Below are 23455 nucleotides of genomic sequence, written 5' to 3' on the forward strand. Positions count from 1 at the left end.
GACTCTGAAGTCAGCTGGAAGAAGCTTCTATAGTCTGATGAAACCAAAATTGAGCTTTTTGTCTGTCAGACTTAACACTATCTTTGGCATAAGCCAAACACTGTACATCATCAAACACACACCATCCCCACTGTGAAGCACGGTGGTGACTGCATCAGACTGCGGGGCTGCTTCACTGCAGCAGGCCCTGGAAGGTTTGTGAAGGGAGAACATAAAATGAATGCAGCAAAATGCAGGGAAATCCTGGAGAAAAACCTGATGCAGTCTGCAAGAGAACTGCGACTTGGGAGACGATTTGTTTTCCAGCAAGACAATGACCCCAAGCATAAAGCCAAAGCTACACAGGAATGGCTTAAAAACAACAAAGTTAATGTACTGAAATGGCCAAGTCAGAGTCCAGACCTCAATCCAATTGAGAATTTGAGGCTGGACTTGAAAAGGGCTGTTCACTCACAATCCCCATGCAATCTGACAGAGCTCGAGCAGTTTTGTAAAGAAGAATGGGGAAAAATTGCATTGCCCAGATGTGCAAAGCTGATAGAGACCTATCCACACAGACTCTAGGCTATAATTGCTGTCAGAGGTGCATCTACTAAATACTGACTTGAAGGGGGTGAATACTTATTATGCTATATTTATATATATGTGTATGTACATGTATGTATGTATGTGTGTACATGTATATACACATACACACCCACTATACCAAGTGCCCATGATGGATCTGTCTGAGTTTGCAACTTTCTACAGCTCTTGCCAATCCTCTGCAATGGTCCCTGCATGCCAGATGGTGATGCAACCAGTTAGAACATTCTCCACGGTATATCTGTTGGAATTTGCAAAAGTCTTTTGGTGACCTACCAAGTCTCCCCAAACTCCTAATGAAATATATTTGCTTTAGCCTTCTTTGTAATTGCATCAATATGTTGGGCCCAGGATACAGTAGATCTTCAAAGTTTTGAGTGTTCCAAAAATGAAGAAGTACTCAAATGGTAAAATAGTACGACCGTGGCTGACAAGGGAAGTCAAACCTAATGTAAAAACAATGGAGAGGGCATACAATAAAGCAAAAATAGTGGGAATGTAGAGGATTGGGAAGATTTTAAAACCTACAGAGAGCAACTAAAAGAATCACTAGAAGGGAAAAGATGAAATATGAAAGCAAACTAGCAAACAATATCAAAGTGGATGAGAGTGGATATAGGACTGCTAGAAAATGAGGCAGGAGAAATAATAGTGCTGGACAAGGAAATGTCAGATGACTAAATGAGTGTTTTGCATCAGTCTTCAATGTAGAAGACTGTAGCAGTGTGCCAGATGTTGAAGGGTGCAAGGGAAGAGAAGTGAGTGCAGTTACTATTACAAGGGAGAAGGTGCTCAAAAACTTTGAAAGATCTAGGGGTACGTAAGTCACCGGACCAGATGAACTGCACCCTGAAAGAGGTAGTGGTAGAGAATGAGGCAGCATTTGCAATGATCTTTCAAAAATCATTAGACTCTGGCATGGTACCAAAGGACTGGAAAATTGCAAATGTCACTCCACTCTTTAAGAAAGGAGAAAGGCAGAAGAAAGGAAATTATAGACCAGTTAGCCTGATCTCAATGGTTGGGGAAATGTTGGAATCAATTGTTAAGGATGAGGTTATGGTGTACTTGGTGACACAGGACAAGATAGGACATCAGCACGGTTTTCTTAAAGGAGAATCTTGCTTGACAAATCTGTTGAAATTCTTTGAGGAGATTACAACTAGGATAGATAAAGAGGATGCAGTGGATGTTGTATATTTGGACTTTCAGAAGGCCTTTGATAAGGTGCCACTCATGAGACTGCTTACCAAGTAAAGAACCCATGGTATTACAGGAAATTTACTAACATGGTTAGAGCATTGGCCGATTGGTAGGAAGCAGCAAATGAGAATAAAAGGATCCTTGTCTGGTTGGCTGCCAGTGACTAATGGTTTTTCACAGGGGTCGGTGTTGGAACCGCTTCTTTTTATGCTGTTTATCAGTGATTTAGATGAAGGAATAGATGGCTTTGTTGCCAAGTTTGCAGATGATACGAAGATTGGTGGAGGGGCAGGAAGTATTGAGGAAACATGTAGGCTCAAGAAGGACTTAGGCAGATTAGGACAATGGCAAATGAAATACAATGTTGGAAAATGCATGCTCATGCACTTTGATAGTAGAAATAAGTGTACAAATTATTTTCTAAACAGGGAGAAAATCCAAAAGTCTGAGATGCGAAGGGACTTGTGAGTCCTTGTGCAGAACACCCCAAAGGTTAACTTGCAGGTTGAATCTATGGTAAGGAAGGCAAATGCCATGCTAGCATTCATTTCAAGAGGTCTAGAGTAAAAGAGCAAGGATGTGATGCTGAGGCTTTATAAGGCACTGGTCAGCCCTCACCTTGAGTATTGTGAACAGTTTTGGGCTCCTCATCTAAGAAACGATGTGCTGGCACTGGAGAGAGTCCTAAGGTGGTTCACAAGGATGATTCTGGGAACGAAAGGGTCATCATACAAGGAACGTTTGATGGCTCTGGGTTTGTACTCGCAGGAATTCAGAAGGATGAAGGGGAATCTCATTGAAACCTTTTGAGTGTTGAAAGGCCTAGATGTAGTAGACGTGGAAAGAATGCTTCCCATGGTGGGGGAGTCTAGGACAAGAGGGCACAACCTGAGGAAAGGAGAATGTCCATTTAAAACAGAGGTGTGGAGAAATTTCTTTAGCCAGAGGGAGGTGCATTTGTGAAATTTATTACCACAGGCAGCTGTGGAGGCCAGGTTGTAGGGTATATTTAAGACAGAGATTGATAGGTTCTTGATTGGACACAGCATCAAAAGTTATGGGGAGAAGGCCGGGGAGTAGGGTATAGGAGGGGATAAAAAGATCAGCCATGATTGAATGTTAGAGCAGACTCGATGGGCCAAATTCTGCTCCTACGGTCTTTCGTTAATACCCAGGAACCTGACACTGTTCACACTTTCCACTGCTAATCCCTCAATGAGGCCTGATATGCGTTTCCTCAAATTCCCCTTCCTGAAATCCACAATCAATTCCTTAGTTTTACCGACGTTGAATGCAAGGTTGTTGTTTCAACACCACTCAACCAATCTTACCCCTATATGTCTCCTTGATACTATATGAAATTCTGCCACTGGCATATTTATCAATGGTGTTGGAACTGGGCTAAGCACATATCCTTGAGGTGCACCAGTGTTGATTATTAGCAAGGAAGAGATGTTATTTCCGATCCACACCGAGTGTGGTCTCTCAGTGAGGAAATCAAGGATCCAGTTGCAGAAGGAGGTACAGTGGCCCAGATTTTGGAACTTATTAATTAGTACTGGGAGTATGATAGTGTTGAATGCTGAGCTGTAATCAATAAACAGCTTTTTATGTTGAACGGTGAGAAATTGGGAACGATTCAATAGGATCGGAGTGTCTTCATATATAAATCACTGAAAACAAAATAAGGTGCAGCAAGCAATTGGGAAGGTAAATGGTATGTTGACCTTTCGAGCTGGAGGATTAAATACAAAAATAAAGCTGATTGTCTGTAATTATATACGGCTTTAGTGAGATTACACCTGGAGCATTGTCTGCGGTTTTGGTCTCTTTTCCAAAGGAAGGTTATGCTTGCTTTTAAGGAGTGCAGTACAAGCTCATCAGCTTGTACTCATCAGGCCTCATTGAGGGATCATTGAATGGTGGAATCAGCGGCTTGTGGGACAAGACTAAGAAGCCTTGGCCTTGATTCCTGAGAAGTTGGAAGCATTGAACCAGCAAGGCAGCTTGGACAAAGGCTGGTGGTGCCTCACACACCGAGTCAGTGAGCTGTTCCAGAGTCAGAGTTCTGCGCAGGCAAGAGAAACAAGGTGTGATAACCTCCTGGCTTCAAGAGTCAGTGAGATCAAAGTTTGAGGTGTTTGGTGATTGGCTCTTCCTGGGGTAGATGCCAAGGATCGAGGCCTGAGGGTCAAGTTGGAAGTCTGGAAGTTGTGTCCTGTTGGCTAGAGCACCAGGGGCACGAATCTCTACAAATCCACCGGAGGCTGGAGTGCGACGAAGTCAAGCCTGTCTTGGGGTTAGAGGACTGTGTACGTGTAGGGGGGGGGGGGGTGGGGTTAGAGGACTGTGTACGTGTAGGGGGGGGGGGGGTGGAAGGTGCTGATTCTGAATCAGAAGCCTGATTCTGATTTTGATTCTTATCCAGGCAGACATTGGTGGAAAAAGGCACTTTATATACTGACCTTCATCATTTAGGACATTGACTATTGGAGTTGGGACATTATGTTTAAGTTGTTGGTGAAGTTGCACTTTGAGTATTGTGAATAGCTTTGGTCACCCTCTTACAGGAGAGATGTGGTTAAACTGGAAAGAGTGCCAAGACTAAAGGGCATGAGTTATAGGGAGAGATTGACCAGGCTGGGTCTTTGTTCCTTGGACTGTAGGAGAATGAGGAAAGACTTATGGAAATGTTGAAAATTATGAAGCGCATAGGTAAGGTGGATAGTAATAGTCTTTTCCTCGGAGTAGAGGAGATGGAAACAAGGAAGCGTAGATTTAGGGGTGAAGGGAAGGATTTAAAGGGTCTTTTTCCATGCAGAGGGTGGTGAGTATATGGAACAAGCTGCCAGAAAACGTGACTGAAAATGATAGGATTCGGGGATAGAGAGGTAAAAGAGGGCATGAGATCTTTGAGCAGATCTCTCATGGGCCTGCCTGACATGTTCCCACTCCTCTCACCTTTTCATCAGATCAGTGGATTGAAAATGCTGAAGATGGTCAGCAGGGTAGGGAGAAGGAGAAAGAGTTACTGGACTAGGTGATGCTTAGTCTCCCTTGCAGCCCGTACACGGCCCAAGTACCAATCCCATAATCACACTTGCTTATTACAGGGTCAGTAGAGGTCCCCTAGCCACCCCCATAACCCTCCTGTAAGGTGGAATAGACTGGGGCTGCAAAACCTTTAGCCCCAGCCTCCACACACTGGCCTGATAGCCTTTGACAACAACATGCTATTGGTTCTGCGCGCCTCATTATAGGAATGATGTGGAAGCTTTAGAGAAGGTGCAGAGGAGATTTCCCAGGATGCTGCCTGGACTAGAAGGCATGTCTTATCAGGATAATTTGAGTGAGCTAGGGTTTTTCTCTCTGGAGCAAAGGAGAATGAGGTGACTTGATAGAGGTGTACAAGATGATAAGCTGCAGAGATTGAGTAGATAGCCAGAGATGGAAATGGCTTAATACAAGGGACATAATTTGAAGGTGATTGGAGGAAAGTATAGGGGATTTTAACGATAATTTTTTTTTTCTTGCTTCACATGGGAAAATTCAATTCTCACTATATCAACAATATCTTTTTACAATATCATTTACTAGAGATGAAAGTCAAACACAAAATCAGGTTTTGCCAGGTGCAATATCAGCTCTTTGCGATGTGTAAGATATACAGGTGATCTTAGTTCCACAACATTAAAACTCAGTGATAAGCTTCGCCCAATATCTGGCCACATCCTGCAAAAGTACACTGACAAGACACAGCTATTTCCCATTCAATAAAACAAGGTCATAAAATAACATCACAGTCAGTTGGCAAACACACAGGACTCCACTATTAAAACCAAACAGGACTGGCTTGGTTGGAGAAAACATAATGTTCTCTTTGTATTCTGCATGTTCAAATGCTTTCATACAGGGGTCCTGGCAATTAAGCCACAGAACGATAGGATATTACAGGCCCTTTGGTCCACAAAGTTGTGCCTACTCTAAGATCAATCTAACCTTTTCTTCCTACATAGCCCCTCCATTTTTTATCATCCATGTGCCTGTTAAAGATTCTCTTAAGTGTCCCAAATGTTTCTGCCTCTGCCATTACCCCTGGCAGTGCATTAAATGCACCTACCACTCTGTTTATTCAAAAAACTACCTCTGACTTTACACCCCTATACTTACCAACAATCACCTTAATATTATGCCCTCTCATATTAGCCATTTCAGCCCTGAGAAATAATCCCTGGCTATCCACTCAATCCATGCCTGTAATCATCTTATTTATACATCTTTATTAAGTCACCTCTCATCCTCCTCTCCAAAGTGAAAAGCCCTAGCTCAATCAACATCCTGGTAAATCTCCTCTACCTTCTCTCTAAAGCTTCTAGGTCATTCCTTTAATGGGACGACCAGAACACAACACTCCAAGTGTGATCTAACCAGAGTTTTATAGAGCTGCAACTTTACTTCATGGTTCCTGAACTTAATTACCCTGACTAATGAAAGCCATCACATCAATGCCTTCCTAACCATCCTATCAATGTGTGCGGCAACTTTGAGTGATCTATGGACGTGGTCCCCAAGATGTCTCTCATCCTCCACACTGCTAACACTCCCACCATTAACACTGTATTCTGCCTTCAAGTTAACCTTCCAAAGTGAATCACCACAGTTTTCTGGGGTGTTTACATTCACATTTTCCTGCATCATTCTACGCTCTACCATTGGGTTTACTCACAAAGTAAAGGCTAAAATTAGATTTTTTTATATTACATAGCATAACAAAATATTGTTTTTAACCTTTTTTTGGGCTAAAATAGTTGAGAAGCCTCCTATTGCAAGCAGTCACAGGATCCCTTTTGTTCCTTAACAAGGAGATATGGAATTTAAAGCTTAAATCTGATCAGAGGAGATATCAGAAAAGACTTTGTTGTACAAAAAAAATTTAGAAATTTGTGTAAATTTTCTCAAAAAGCTAATAAGTCTCGGGGTGGGGGAGTGTTCAGTTGATAGATCCAAAACTATGATTTTTTTTAAGCTATGGGTTATTAAGAGTATAGAGCAGGGGTTCCCAACCTTTTTGTTATGCAAGTAACTGAGTGAGGGGTCTGTGGACCCCAGACTGGGGACCCCTGGTATAGATTAAAGGTAGGTAGATCTCTTTAAGATGCAAGCATCTTACTTAAATGGTAAGCTGGGCTCAGTCATGGGCATGCTATTTCTTTTATGTCATCAAAGGGGAGAAAAATCTATTATTCATTTAAATAAAAAGTTTGCACCTGCTACCATGAAAATGAACCTCAGTGTTGTATATGGTGTCATACTGAATCTGTACTTTGATAATCAATTTACCTTGAACTTATAAAGTTATGAGTGTCCACCTGAACTGGAACTCACCCAATCTCCAAGTGAGATTGAGCATTCAGCACTCTGCCCTCTGACCCTGTCTGCTGGAGTGAGTGAGTGAATTCCCTGTGAAGGCTAATGTTCTGACTATGAGCGACATTCAAGCTCAATTGCAAAAGCTGCTCAGGAAAAGCCTGGCGGTTGCCAATTTCTTGCCAGCTAGTGATGAGAGTTTTTGCCTTTGGTGGCCGCTTTATAAGGTACACCTGTACACCTGCCCATTAATATAAATATCTAACCAGCCAATCATATGGCAGCAAGTCAGTGCATAAAAGCACACAGGCATGGTCAAGGGGTTCAGTTGTCATTCATTCCAAGCATCAGAATGGGGAAGAAATGTGGTGTAAGTGACTTTGACTGTGGAATAATTGTTGGTGCCAGATGGGTTGATTTGAGTATCTCAGGAACTTATCTCATGCACATCAGTCTCTAGAGTTTACAGAGACGGTGCAACAAAGAAAAATAATATCCAGCGAGCAGTAGTTCTGTGAGCAAAAATGCCTTGTAAATGAGAGAGGTCACAGGAGAATGGCCAGACTGGTCAAGCTAATGGGAAGGCGAAGGAACACAAATAATCACACATTACAACAGTGGCGTGCAGAAGTGCATCTCTGAACACACATGTCAAACCTGAGAGAGGGTGGGCTGTAGCAGCAGAAGGGTTCCACTCCTGTACCTAATAAAGTGGACACTGAGAGAAATCACTTTTAGTGAAACAGGAAAATGAGAGCCCCAAAGGGAGGCAGCAGAAAGAAATGCCTTTCCTTGTGACATTATGGTGACACTTTGGCTCACAGCTGTACTGAATCCTCATCATGGAACATAAAATCTCATAGTACTATTTACTAAACAAGCAACGATTATTTTGTGCTTCTGATTTCTAATCTGTGGCAAGTGGTGTTCATTTCCTAGTTTGCTGTTGCATACATTGATGTTACTGTTTTGTCAACATTTACCCTTCGCTGATGATTAATGTTCACAGTTTTAATTCCTCCCCTAGATATTCATCACCGTGAACTGTCTGAGCACGGATTTCTCCTCACAGAAGGGGGTGAAAGGACTTCCCCTCATGATACAGATCGACACCTACAGTTACAACAATCGTAGCAACAAACCCATTCATCGTGCCTATTGCCAGATCAAAGTCTTCTGTGACAAGGTGTGGTGAACAATGCGTGTTGGAAGGAGCAGGGATTACTTTTGTGTTTCTTCAACTTCTCAAGTTTCCAAAGCTTTGTTTGTGAACAACATGTTTATTATCTTTTAAGGTATTTTTTTTGCCAATATATCACATCATTTATTTGACATTTCTAACAAGGAGCTCAATACCAACAGGAGGACTGAATGTCTACAGAAAGCAGATGAGTCAAGATCTCCGCATAGTGGCAGAAACCCTCCTGCTTGCAGCAGCACTCCCAGGCTAATGCCTGGATAGCAGGAGAGTAAAGCAGTGTTGAACCAAATCCCAAAACCCAGCTCTAGAAGTGGTCATGAGGCCAAAAGACATAGAAGCAGAGTTAAGCCATTTGGCCAACCGATCCGCCTTTTCATCATGGCTGGTCCAACTTTCCTCTCAGCACCAATCTCCCACCTCCTCCCTGTATCAGTCCATGCCCTGACCAGTAAAGAATCTATCAACCTCTGCTCTAAATATACATACCGACTTGGCCTCTACAGATGCCTGTGGCAAAGAATTCCCCAGATTCACCACTCTCTATCTAAAGAAATTCCTCCTCATCTCCATTCTAAAAGGATGCCCCTCTATTCTGAGGCCATGTCCTCTGGTCTTAGACTCTCCCATCACAGGAAACAGCCTCTCCACACCCACTCTATCAAGGCCTTTCACCATTGGATAGGTTTCAATGAGGTCACCACTCATTCTTCTCAACTCTAGTGAGTTCAGATCCAGAGCTATCAAATGCTGTTCACATGACAAGTTGTTCAATCCTGGAATCATTTTCGTGAACCTCCTTTGAATCCTTTCCAGTTTCAGCACATCCTTTCTAAGATAATGGGCCCAAAACTGCTCACAATACTCCAAGTGAGGACCCAACAGTGTTTTCTAAAGTCTCAACATTACATCCCTGCTTTTATATTGTAGTCATCTTGAAATAATTGATCACATTGCATTTGCGTTCCTCACCACAGACTCACCTGCAAATTAACCTATAGGAAATCCTGCACAATGACTCACAAGTCCTTTTGTGCCTCAAATTTTTGTATTTTCTCTCTGTTTAGAAAATTCTCTCTTTAATTTCTTCTACGAAAGTGCATGACTGTACATTTCCCAACACAGTATTCCATCTGCTATTTCTTTGCCCATTCTGCTAATCTGTCTAATTACTTCTATAGCCTCCCTACTTCCTCAGAACAACCTGCCCCTACACCTATCTGCGCATCATCTGCAAATCTTGCAACAAAACATCAATTCCATTAACCAAATCATTGTCATATAATGTAAAAAGGATCGGTCCCAATACAGACCCGTATGGAACAACACTAGTCACTGGCAGCCAACTAGAAAAGACTCCGTTTATTCCACTCTTTGCCTCCTGCCAATCAGCCACTGCTTTATCCATGCTATAATCTTTCCTGTAAGACTGTGGGCCTGGGGCTTGTTAAGTAGCCTCAAGTGTAGCACCTTGTCAAAGGCCTTCCGAAAATTCATGTACACAACATCAACTGATCCTCCTCTGTCTATCATGCTTGTTACTTCTTTAAAGAATTCCAACAGATTTGTCAGGCAAGAATTTCCCTTGAGGAAACCATGCTGACAACCACCTATTTTATCATGAGCTTCCAAGTACCGAGACCTCATCCTTAATAATCGACTCCAATATCTTCCTGAGGTCAGACTATTTGACCTATAGTTTCTTTTCTTCTGCCCCTCTCCCTTCTTGAAGAGTGAAGTGACATTTGCAAGTTTCCAGTCTTCTGAAACCATTTTAGAATCTATTACTAATGCCTTCATGATCACTTTAGCCACCTCTTTCAGAACTCTGGGGTGTACACCATCTGGTCCAGGTGACTTGTCTACCTTCAGACCTTCTAGTAATGGTAACTTCACACATTTCATGACCCCTGACACCTGGAACAGCTATCTTACCACTAGTGCCTTCCACAGATGCAAAATAAGTAAAGACTGATGTAAAATACTTATTCAGTTTGTCTGTCATTTCCTTGTCCCTCATTACTACTTCCCCAGCATTGCTTTCCAGAGGTCCAATATGCATTCTCGCCTCTCTTTTCCACTTTATGTAATTGAAGAAACTTTTGGTATTCTCATTAATATTATTGGCTAGCTAATTTTCATATTCTACCTTTACCTTCTTAATGACTTTTTAGTTACCTTTTGATGGGTTTAGTTGGTTTATAAAAGCTTCTCAATCCTCTAACTTCCCACTAATTTTGCTCTATTATATGCCCTCTCTTTGGTTTTTATGTTGACTTTGACTTCTCTTGTTAGCCACGATTGTGTCATCTTTCCTTTTGAATACTTCTTCCTCTTTGGGATGTATGTATCCTGTGCCTTTTAAGTTGCTTCCAGAAATTCCAACCATTGATGCTCTGCCATCAACCTTGCCAGTGTTCTTATCCAATCAATTCTGGCCAACTCCTCTCTCATACATCGCTTTATTTCACTGTAATACTGTACATCCAACTTTAACTCCTCCTTCTCAAATTTCAGGGTGAACTCGATCATATTATGACCACTTTCCTTTAAGGGTTCTTTTACCCTTAAGCTCTCCAATCAATTCTGGTTTATTGCACAACATCTGATCCAGAATAGTCCTGCCCATTCACCCTCAAGTGGCAATTCTCACTTCAGTGTTGCTTTCTACAGAAATAGCAGCCTTCCGTTAGCTTTGCCTTTCAAAGGTGCAAAGGGACTTGGGAGTCCCTCTGCAGGATTCCCTGAAGGTTAACTTGCAGGTGGTAAGGAAGGCAGGTGCATTTTAGCATCCATTTTGAGAGGACCAGAATGTAAGAGCAAGGATATGATGCAGAGGCTTTATAAGGCTTTGGTCAGACTGCACTTGGGGTATTGTGAGCAGATTTAGGTCCCTTATCTAAGAAAGGATGTGCTAGCATCGGAGAGGGTCCACAGGAGGTTCACGTCAATGAGTATGAGTATGAGTAGTGTTTCATTTACGATAAAACAATGTGTCAGCTCCACCTATTGATATTTTTCAGAATTACACATGCCAAAGTGCCCAATTCTCCTGTGTTAGTTGATGTCCTAAATTTTCCTCATTTTCATACTATAAGTTCTTTACAATGTGTGTTGACTAAGAAGACTCTTCCAGAAATCGGTGACAGCTAATGGACATTATTTTTAGGCTCGGCAATATCATGAGCATTATTATCCAAGTCTATTTTGTTTCTATCTTACTTGCATATGACTTCTGCTGATGTTTAACACTGAGGTGGGTTTTTGGCTCAGTTAGTATAGAAATATCCTAAGTACCTTCTTAAAGATGAACTTGGTACATCAAAACACGCAGTGAAATGCATCATTTGCATCAAATCAAAACAAATCTGTGTGGATGTGCTGGGGACAGCCCGCCATGTTATCATGTTTCTGGCACCAAAACAGCATGGCCACAACTCCTTAACCCTAACCCTTACGTCTTTGCAATGTGGGAGGAAACCAATGCACCCGGAGGAAACCCACATGTCAACAAGGAGAATTTACAAACTCCTTGCAGCAGTGGGAATCAAACTCTGAACCTCCAGCTAGCACTATAAAGCGATGTGCTAATCGTCGTGCTGTTTTTTTGTCCAATAAGTCCAAAATCAGCCATGATTTTGGTGAGCTGTTAACGCAGGGGTGGGGAGTTGGGGAGGGCGGAGGGAGCGATGGTGAAGAGAGAGGGTTGCAGGAAAGAGTGTCACTTAGGAATACAGTTTCAGCAGCCAGCCAAGCTTGAGAAGTATTTTCCAGACTTCCTTCATTGATGACATGAGAAACCACTCTGAGGTTGAAGTTGAAAGTCATGTCTAGTGTTGTCAAGATTTCTTTAGGAATTGACGGTCGCCGGAAGATTACATTCATCCATGTCGAGCAGCAGTGCGATCACTCTATTCGAGTTTGATTTTCTCCTAAGGGGTTAACTCTTGGTGGGTCTTCAGCTGGCTGTAGAGGCCGATCCAGGATTCACATGTTCTGCCAGACTTCACAATGCTCGCCCCTTTGCCACTTGCTGATCACCACTGGACTTAATCCGGAATGTTAGACTGGATTTCCCTCAATGGAGCATTCCGGTGCCTGACTTTGTTTAACATTGGGAGTCTGATGCACAGGCAGCCACCCACAGTCCTTGACAGGCCGGGGTCTGGATTCAGCAGAATGGAGTGCAAGTGAACTGGGCTGCAGCCTTCCTTCATCTTCACTGCCATTGAGATCTTGGTGGAATCACTCTGCCTGGAACCCCACCCTCGTCCTCGCTGCCATAACTAGGTGCCAGGTGGCTAAACTCCAGACAGCATCACTCTTGAGATCTCAGAGCTCACAAGCCTCTCCGTCACGACAAGGTGACAATTCTCGGAGAAGGGTCATCCACCTCTACATTTAGGTAGACAGTGTCCATGGTCAGTTTGGGGAGCAGCCCATCTGCCCCTGGAAGGAGGCAGTAGAGGAGGGCTCTGGTGATGTCTTCCCTCGGACTGACAGTGGAAAGATCTCTCTGTAGATTCCATAATTATATTTAGCTGAAGGTGGCCTTGATCATGGACACCTCTTGAGTGTCCCTCAGCATTTTCGCCTCTTCCCAAATGAGGGATAGGCCTGTGAATTTGCTGCTGCTAATTTTTGGAATTTGAACGGAGATAGAGTCTGCACCCAAGGCATTGTGTGTGTATTGTCACTTTGACGGTTTATGTTTGTTTCATGATGACACATAAACACTGATATGACCCAGAACGTTCAGAACAGAGCTGATCTTTGTGTGGATGAGTGTCAAATAAGATGTATATTGCCAAAACACCTTTCTCTATCTCGCTCCCTGCAGTGCGATGCCTCATTTCCAACCCATTCCCAGCTGGAGTACAGGTAGTTGGTAGGGCCAGGTGAGAAACTGTTTAACATACACCCAGTGACCACTTTATTGGGTACATATATAGCCTAAGCTATTTGCATTTACATAGTAATTTTATGAATTGCATTGTACTGCTGCTGCAAAAAAAGATCACGATATTCGTACAAGGTTGAAAGAGTGCAGGGAAAACTTACAAGGAAGGATGTTGCTGGGTCTGGAAGGCTTGAGTTATAAGGAAAGATTGAAAAGGTTAGGACTGCGTTCCTTAGAATGTGGAAGATTGAGAGGAGATTTGATAGAGGTATACAAAATGATGAGGGGTATAGACAGGGTAAATGCAAGCAGGCTTTTTCCACCGTGGGACTAAAACCAGAGGTCATGGGTTAAGGGTGAGAAGTTTAAGAGGAACATGAAGGAAAACTTCTTCACTCAGAGGGTTGTGAGTGTGGAACGAGCTGCCAGTGCAAGTGGTTCATGCAAGCTCGATTTCAACGTTTGAGAGAAGTTTGGATGTGCACATGTCTGTTAGGGATGTGGAGGGCTCTGGTCCCTGTGCAGGTCGATGGGATTAGGCAGTTTAAATAGTTTCAGCATGGACTAGATGGGCTGAAGGACCTGTTTCTGTGCTGTACTTCTCTATGACTCTATATGTGAGTGATGATAAAGCTGATTCTGATATCTGCCTCTGTTGTGAGTTGAAAGTGGGAAGGGGGCAGGGAGAGTGGAATCGTGGTTGGGGAGAAGGGGAAGGGAGTGGAAAGCACCAGAGAGAAATTCTGTAACGATAAATAAACAAATGAACTTACCTGCTGTTTCAAGGCTGAATGTGTCTGCACCCATGCCACCCCCAAGCCCTGGCATTCTTTCTCTGCCATCTGTCCCACACCCCTCCTGCGGCACTCCACCCTCTCCATTCCCACCACCGCCAGTTTTACAAACTCACTGTTCGACTCACATTGACAAATACAGTACTGTGCAAGCATCTTAGGCACCAAAGCTGCATATATGTGCCTAATACTTTTGCACAGTACTGTACCTCCTGTACCTAATTAAGTGACCACTGACTGTATAGTTGTGATCTTCTGTGGCCGTAGCCCATCCACTTCAAGATTCGAAGTGGTGTGCGTTCAGAGATGTTTCAACACATGGTTGTTTGAGTTACTATCATTTCCTGTCAGCTTGAACCAATATGGCTGTTCTCCTCTGACCTCTCTCATTAAAAAGAGAGGTTTTCACCAATGGAACTGCCGTTTACTGGATTTTTTTTCCCCGCTTCTCGCACCATTTTCTGTTAAACTCTGAGACTGTTGTACATGAAAATCCCAGTTACTGAGATTCTCAAACCACCCCACCTTGCACCAACAATCATCCCATCGTCCTAGTTGCTTAGATCACATTTCTTCCTCTTTCTGGTCTGAAAAGCAACTGAACCTCTTGACTGTGTCTGCATGCTTTTATGCACTGAGCAGCTGCCATGTGATTGGCTGATTAGATATTTGTATTAATAAGCCAGGTATACAGGTGTACCTAATAAAGTGCCGCTGACAGAATCTCACCTCTGCTCCAGGTACAAAATCAGTCTGCTCATATGTACAGTGTATTTGGAAGCCAAGATCTAGGTCATCACTGAGTTGTTCTCTGGAATATACATCCCTGCTTTCTTCTTAATATATGCAAAGCAAAGATCCTCTACTGACCTTCCTCCACCATACAACACTGCCAACAAAATTACAGCAACCCTTTGTTTCATTAGGAGATTTGGTATGTCACGAAAGCTGTACAGGTGTATAGTGGAGAGCATTCTGACTGGTTCCATCACCATCTGGCATGGAGGGGCCACTGCGCAGGATCAGACAATGCTACAGAGCATTGTAGACTCTGTCAGCCCTACCATGACACCAGCACCTCCAGCGATATCCCAAGAAGACAGCATACATCATCAAGGATCCCCACCACCCATGACAAGTCCTCTTCTCATTACTGTCATCAGAGAGGAGGTACGGAGACATGAAGAAATCCATTCATTGTTGCAGGAACAGCTTCTTCCCCTCTGCCATTCTATTTCCGAAAGGTCAATGAACCCACAAAGACTACCCCACTATTTTTGCTCTTTTTGTACTGCATATTTAGTTATTTTAATAGTTACATCTTACACTGTAATGCAGCCACATTGCAACGAATTTCACGACCTCTGTCAATGATAATAAACCTGATTCCGATTTAGATTTTCATTCTCATTCTATCCTCAGCCAATTCCATCTCAGGCTGCACAGCACGTTCTTTCCCTGGCAGAAGTTACTGAACAAAAGCTAGAATGGCAGCTTTTATGGTTTTCCTTTACTGTTTTTACTCCACAGGTGATCAAATCCATTCACAACTTTTCACTGTGGGAGTCATAGTAAAGGTCCTTGGGTTGATCTGTCCACTGTCACACCATCACACTGCAGTTCAAAGTACAAAATAAATTTACTATCGAAGTTCATATCAGCCTTGAGATTTTATTTTGTTGAAGGTATTTACAGGAAAACATAGAAATGCAATAAAATTTATGAGAAACTAAATGCAAAGACTGACAAAGAACCAATGTGCAAGAGAAAACAGACTGAGCAAATAAATAAATAAATAATGTTGAGAACTCAAGTTGTAGAATCCCTGAAAGTGAACCTGTAGGTTGAGGTGAGTGAAGTTATCCACACTGGTTCAGGAGGCTGATGGTTGAGGGGTAATAACTGCTCCTGAACTTGGTAGTGTGGCACCTAAGGACCTGTACCTCCTGCCCAATGACAGCAGTGAGTCTGGGCGGTGGGGTCCTCGATGATAAATGCTGCTTTCTTGTGGCAGCAGTCTTTGTAGATGTGCTGAATGGTGAGGAGGTCTATGTGCCCTTTAATCCCTTGACACTTTCTGTTTCCCTGCACTCTCGTACCTCGGATGACCAGTTATTGACAGAACTACATGAACTTTCATTGATTTCCATGTAGAATGCACTTGTAAATCTGATAGTATGACTGCTGGAACCTAGGATATCATTTTTATTTTTATTCCTGTTCTTATCCAAAGGGAGCTGAGAGGAAAATCCGGGATGAAGAACGGAAACAGAACCGAAAGAAAGGAAAAGGTTCAGGGGCTTCAAATCAAGTAAATCCCAGTAAGCAGTCTCAGTAAACTCACAATTATATGAAGTATTGATTTGAAAGGGAAGTGCTTTCTCCTGAGTGGACTTGCTGTCAGATACTAAATAATGCATATCTTCCCTGGTCTTCAGGTTCAGAAGCCAAACTGAGCACTGCAGCCATGCAGAAGCGAAGTGACGCGACTTTCTTCAAAACCGTGACCGACCTAGATGCTCAGCCAGTCCTCTTTATTCCGGATATCCACTTTGGGAACCTCCAGAGGAGCGGACAGGTACAAACGCTGCCCCTGCCATGTCCCAGCAAGAACCCTTCGGTCAGTAGGGCAACATTAATATTTACACCTTGGCTTTGCAGGCTTTCCCGTGTCTGTGTGGGGTGTAGATGACTGGCTTGTAATGTAGAACAGATTTACGAAGATTAGCTTTGTAGTTAGCTTTCTATGATTAGATTTAAAGATCATCTTTGTTTGTCACATGCACATCAAAGCAGTGAAATGTGTCGTGGTGCCTTAACGACAGGCACTGTCTGGGCCGCAGCCCACAAGTGTGGCCAAGCTTCTGGTACCTATATAGCTGCCCACGTCTCGCTAACTCTTTAGAACACGGAAGGAAACCGGAGCACCCAGGGGAAGCAGCTGCGGGTCACGGGGAGAACGTACAAGCTGCTTACATGCAGCCGCGGCAATAGAATCCCGATCAGAGATCACTGGCTCGATCACGCTAACAGTTACGCTACTGCGCCATGACAATGAATAGATTAGTTTATTGTCTGATACACCAGGGTGCAAAGAATTATTTACATGAAGCTCTCAGAGTAAACAGTGCACGTGGTACATCAAGGTCAAAGTAAGTTTAAATACAGGGATGAGCACGAAACAGCAAAACGGTACAACAATTGTGTGCAGTCTGAAATGGTGCAAAATGAAATGCTCAAGTGACAATAACAGAATAACTGTGAGAGTTCTAAAGTGTATGAGGAAGTGGCAGTACCCCGCGACGGGAGTGTGAAACATTAATGGTTCAGTAGTGACAAAGGAGTCAATTCAGCCCATCGAGTTTATGTCAGCTTCCCATTCAGCTCTTACAATCTCCTAGCTTGTAAGTCATGTCCCTTATTTATATTTCCTTAAAAGAAAGGTAAGGAATACCTCTTATTTCTTTAACAGAGGAGATTCTGCAGATGCTGGAAATTCAGAGCAACACATATAAAATGCTGAAAGAACTCAGCAGGTCAGGCAGCATCAATGAAGGGGAATAAACCGTCAACACTTCAGGCCGAGGCCCTTCATCGGGTCTGGAAAGGAAGGGGGATGAAGCCAGAATAAGAAGGTGGAAGAGGTGAAGTGCTGAAGAAGAGAACTGATAGGAGAGAAAAGTGAACCATGTGAGAGGGAAGGATGAGGGGCATCAGAGGGGGGTAATAGGCAGGTGAGGAGAAGGGGTAAGAGGGAAGCCAGGATGGGGAATGGAAAAGGAGAGAAGGGGAAGGGAGAGAATTGCTGGAAGATAGAGAAAGCTTATTTCCTTGCAGTCAGCAGTTTCTCCCTTACTACATGCCCATCGGTTGTTTTGCCAGTTACCCACACTAGTTGCCCATTAATCTTCCAACTTGGGATGTGGGAGGAAACCATTGCACCTCAGGGAAACCCAAATATTCATGGGAAGAACGTGCACACTCCACACAGACAACACCTGAGGTCGGGATTAAACCTGTTCGTAAAGCTGTAAGACATCAGCACTGCCTGCTGTGCCAGGGTATCAAAGCTTGAGTTACGTGTTCAGCATGAGCTGGATGGGACGAAGGGCCGTTTTGTGTGCTGTAATGCTCTATGATTAGTTCTCCAGAAATTGAGCAGGTACTGTAGATCCAGAGGACACGCACACACAGTGCTGGAGGCGCTCAGCTGGTGAGGCAGCATCGATGCAAAGAATAAACAACCGATGTTTCGGGCTGAGACCCATCATCAAGACTCATGAATCATGTTGAAGGGTCTCGGCTGAAACACCAACTGTTCATTCCCCTCTACAGATGCTACGTGACCTGCAGAGACCCTTCAGCATTGTGTGTGTTGTTCCAGGTGAGAGAACAGTTTGCAGAAACGATCCCCTCAAGTAGATCATAATCACAGACAAAGGCAGAATGAGAAATAATGAATGCTGAGGTTTCAAAACTAGTTTGCATTTTTTGGGTCTTCCTGGACCTTTCCCTATCTGAGCTGTTGTCAGTGGTACATATGGCACAGTAGCAACGCTTTACAGCACCAGCTGTAAGACTGGGGTTGAATTCCTCCAGCTGTCTGTAAAGAATTTGTATGTTCTCCCAGTGATTGCGTGGGTTTCTTCCAGGTGTTCCAGTTGCCTCGCACTTTCCAAAGATGTACGGTTAGGGTTTACGGATTGTGGGCACGCTATGTTGGTGCACTTGCAGGCTGACCAGCACAGTCCTCACTGATTCAATTTGACGCAGATGACTCATTTCACAATACGTTTCAGTGATCTGATGTTAGAAAGCTAATCTTGCATGTGACAAATACAAATAATCTTTAATTCATCTCCATGATTTAAAATGCGAAAGCCACAAATGTGTATATTTGGACTAAAATGTACAAACATTCCTCGTGATTGACTGTGATCAATATCTGACAACTTGCTGTTTGGTTTTATAGATGTATAGTGTCAGCACAGACGACATGGAGAGGGAAGGGTAAGAATTCTATTTGTTTTTCTTCATTATGTTTTTTGGTCTGGGAGAGGGTGACAATGCTGAACGGCTGTATGTTCTTGGCTGGATTATTGCAATGGGGCTGACTGTTGCATCTTCAGGGTTCAAGGGCCAAGACTATCTTAGCAGTGTAGAGGAACAGGGATATTGGTGACTGCATCCACAGATCTCACAAACTGAGTTGATCGGGTTGTTAAGAACTCATTTGGTGTATTGGCCTTCATTAGCTGGAGTATTGCGTTCGAGACCCACGAGGTGGGTCTTTGAGATGCAGCTCTATAAACCCTGGCTGGACCACATGGGATATTATGTTCAGTTTTGGTTTCCTCATTATAGGAATGACGTGGAAGCTTTAGAGAGGGTGCACAAGAGATTAGCCAGGATGCTGCCTGGATCCTTAAGAAGACCTTAAGGTCCATCAAGTAGGCCTTATAACCTACTCTGAGATCCATCTAACCCTGCCTTACTACAGATCCCTCCATTTTTCTATCATCCACGAGCCTTTCTAAGAGTTTCTTAAATATTCCTAATGTATCGACCTCTCCCTCACTGTGTGTTCCATGCATCCACCTCTCTGTGTAAAAAACGCTTACCTCTGATACAATGTTCCCTCTAATTTGTAATAACCAGTGTGTGCAAAAATCTTGTGTTGTGAAATTTTTTGCCCAGTGACGACAACATGTGCACAGTGACTTTTATATATAGAGGCTTTCATTTTAACAGCGAGCAAAACACTGTCAATGAGAACTTTGATGTCCTCTGGGTTTAATCATTTTTGCTCTTGTTCATCTGCACTCTCACAAAACATACGTAGCAGCCCTATAGTGGGTAATGAAGGATTTTCTTGCTGGAGCTTTTTCACACCATCCATATGCGATTTGCTTGCTAAATGACGCTTTAAAAAGGTATGTTTCCAAATATCACTCCACTTCTTCACACTTACAAATTCTCCAGCAACTTTTGCATCGTGACAATACACACAGGTAACACCAGTTTCTGTATTGTACATAAATATTTCTCGTAGCTGCACGTTCCTGACCTCATGAGTTTTTGGTGTCGGAGTTTCTGTTGTTTTACTAAGTCATTCGGTTTTAAATGAACTAGCAGTTCTTTTGCACTTCACACCCTTTGCTTCTTTGGAAATCGACACAGTGAATCAATAATTTCTTCAATAAAAACAGTATAAATAAGCCGGTTCTAAAATCTGCAGACAAACCATCACAAACTCCACATTGTCAACATCGTCCACAACAGAAACCAGAAAAGGAAATGCGATTGTGTACAATCGTGAAATATACTTAACAAGCCGGCAAGTTAGAGGGTGACAACCTTTTGTACACAGTGCACTTGTAGCATATGCACACACCTTAGAAGGAACATTGCTCTGATACTCCCATTATACTTTCCTCCAATAACCTTAAAATTAGGCCCTTTTTATTAGGTATTTCCACACTGGGAAAAACTGTCTGGCTATCCCCTCACTGTTATTATCTTGGCCATTTCTATCACACCTCTCACACTCCTCCATCATCAACATTATGTGCCATGTTGTATGATGTGGGCAATCATGGTCTTAGGCCATGCTTGTCCTTGGCAAATTTCTTCTACAGAACTGGTTTGCCATTGTCATCTTCTGGACAGTATCATTACAAGCCGGGTGGCCCCAGCCATTATCAACACTCTTCATGAGATTATCTGCCTGACATAAGTGGTCACATAACCAGGGCTTGTGATATGCACCAGCTGCTCATACGACCATCTACCATATGCTCCCATGGCTTCATGTAACCCTGATCGAGGGGCGCTAAACAGATGCTACACCTTGCCTGTGGAGACAAGGAGCCCCTTACACCTCCTGTGGTAGAGATATATCTCCACTCTGCCACTCAGCATCCTCCTTCTCTCTAAAGAAAAAGGCCTTTGCTTGCTCAACCTGTCTTCATAAGACATGTTCTCTAATTCAGGCAGAATCGTAGAAAGTTTCCTCTGCACCCTCGCTAAAGTTCCCATATCCTTCTTATACTGAAGCAGCCACTCTGTGCAAGACACAATGATCTGTAATGCAGACTTGATGGATCAAATTGGCCTAATTCTGCTCCTATATCTTATGGTCTTATAAATAGAAATAAAGGTTCCCTTTTTGGCTTGAGGTTCTAACTAAGTTTCTTCTACACAGTGTCCTTGTGAAAAGGATGCTCCGATCACTAGAAGACGAATACCCCCCAACAGCCACCAAACAGATTAAAGAGGAAGTGCATAAAAAAGGTAATTTCCTAATCTCCTGCAGTGTCCTCTTTGATATTTAACCAGTTGTGTTCTGTGGACCTTGAGTTAGAGGCTCCTGCTGTCATTGGCAGAGATGTCAATACGATCTTGTGGCACCCTGAACTGAATATTTATATATTTATTATAGTATATTTAAATATTACACAGTACTGCTGCTGCAAAACATCGTTTAATGATATATATCAGTGATAATGAATCTGAATATGTGTCTGAACTGTACTTGGAAGTAAGTTGGCAAAATGCAATGGATCCTTCTACAGACTACAGACACAGTCTACGTCAACTGAATTCAAACTAACTTCTACTGAGTTTTATTCATGACCACTTGAGAAATAGAAACTTTTTATTAAACTTTTGTTGGGATTTCCCATCATTCACAGCAACCCTTGAATACCAGTTGGCAAGAGCCTTGGAACACAGAACAGTAGAGCACAGGAGCAGGCCCTTCAGCCCACAGTGTTGTGCTACACCAGCTAAAGAGCAAATGAAAACCCCCCAAACACTAAACCCTCCTACCTCCATTTCTCATATGACCCTCCACCAAACATCTTTTAAAAGCCTCTACACCATACCGGGCTTCCACCAGTCTCTGAGTGAAAAAACTTACCCCTCACATCCCCTTTGAACCTACCCCCTCTCACCCTCAATGCATGCCCTCAGGTATTAGACATTTCAACCCTGGAAACTAGATATTCTCTGTCTACTCTATCTATGCCTCTCATAATCTTAGAAACCTCCATCAGATCTCCCCTCTGCTTTTGCCACTCCAGAGAAAATAAACCAAGTTTATCCAGCCTCTCACGACAGTACATGTTACATGCTCTCTAAACCAGGCAGTGACCTGGTAAACCTCTCCTGCACCCTCTCCAAAGCCTCAACATCCTTCCTATAGTGGGGCGACCAGAACTGCACACAATACTCCAGATGTGGCCCAACCAGAGTTTTATAAAGTTGCAACATAACCTCTTGACTTTTGAACTCAGTGCCTCGACTCATAAAAGCAAGCATTCCATAAGCTTCTTAGCCACCTTATCAACTGGTGTAGTCAGTATCATGGAGCTATGAACTGGAATCCAAAGATCTCTCTGCTCAGCAACACTGTTAAGGATCTTGCCCTCAACAGTGTATAGTCTCCTTGCATTTGCCCTACCAAAGTGCAACACCTCCCATTTATCTGGGTTAGACTCCATCTGCCATTTCTCTGCTCATATCTGCAGCTGATCTATATCACGCTGTATTCTTTGCCAGTCTGCTACACTATCCACAACTACAGGTAGTCCCCGAGTTACGAACGTCCAACTTACGGACAACTCGTACTTACGAACCGAGGAAGGAGAACGCCGTCCACCATTTTAAGTCATTGCAGTTGGCACTGTATTGAATGTTTAACTTTGTAGTTGGCTTAAATTCTTCTTACTAAGATTCACCTTGACCCTGCCCCCCCCCCCCCCCACCCCGTTCTGGCCGGGCTCGAGAATGGAGGTTTCCAAGTTCAATCTAGTGATAGACCACTCCCGTGCTGGGTTGATGTTGATCCAGTGACTCCTGTACCATCCGTACCAGGTTGATGTCGAGCTCGCAACTTGACCTCGTAAAAAAAAAACACTGCCACCTCCAGTTTAAATTCCCATGCGGAATATTGTAGAGGATCAAATACCCAAACCCAGCACAGCCCCCACTTGTCCCATTTAGCCTGTCTCAATGCGGTGGTCCCCAGGACCCAGCAGACCTCGGGAGCCAGCAGAGGTTGGGACTCGCCGCGCGTAGTGTTTCTATTCCATTGACTGGAAGTGATCACAATTGAAAATAAAGTGGAAATATTAAAGCGTTTGGAAATAGGTGAAACGCCATCGGTCATTGGAAAAGCGTTAGGCCACAGTCGGTCAACAATCGGAACAATTTTAAAGGATAACGGATAAAGTGAGAATAATGGAGCATGTGAAATGCCTTGCCCCGATGAAAGCTACAATTATTACTAAGCAACGCAGTGGTTTAATTATTGGAATACATACGTTTCTTAGGTGTTTTATATGCATAGAAAGGTAAAATATATACTATATACTAAGACAAACATTTGACTAACTGATGCTAAAT

At 43.1% G+C, this 23455-nt stretch overlaps 1 protein-coding gene across 3 annotated transcripts in view; it reads left to right on the forward strand.

The window, feature by feature from the left end:
* The window catches only part of LOC132395399 (grainyhead-like protein 2 homolog), a 155554-nt gene that overhangs the window by 126367 nt on the left and 5732 nt on the right, over positions 1–23455 (forward strand). For all 3 annotated transcript variants that reach the window (XM_059971922.1, XM_059971932.1, XM_059971942.1), the window contains 5 exons: positions 8183–8341; positions 16281–16368; positions 16486–16625; positions 19020–19057; positions 21252–21340. In XM_059971922.1, coding sequence (XP_059827905.1) covers positions 8183–8341; positions 16281–16368; positions 16486–16625; positions 19020–19057; positions 21252–21340 — 514 coding nt within the window. The remainder of the gene's footprint in view (positions 1–8182; positions 8342–16280; positions 16369–16485; positions 16626–19019; positions 19058–21251; positions 21341–23455) is intronic.

This window comes from Hypanus sabinus, chromosome 1, assembly GCF_030144855.1.
Source record: "Hypanus sabinus isolate sHypSab1 chromosome 1, sHypSab1.hap1, whole genome shotgun sequence".
NCBI classification, from domain to species: domain Eukaryota; kingdom Metazoa; phylum Chordata; class Chondrichthyes; order Myliobatiformes; family Dasyatidae; genus Hypanus; species Hypanus sabinus.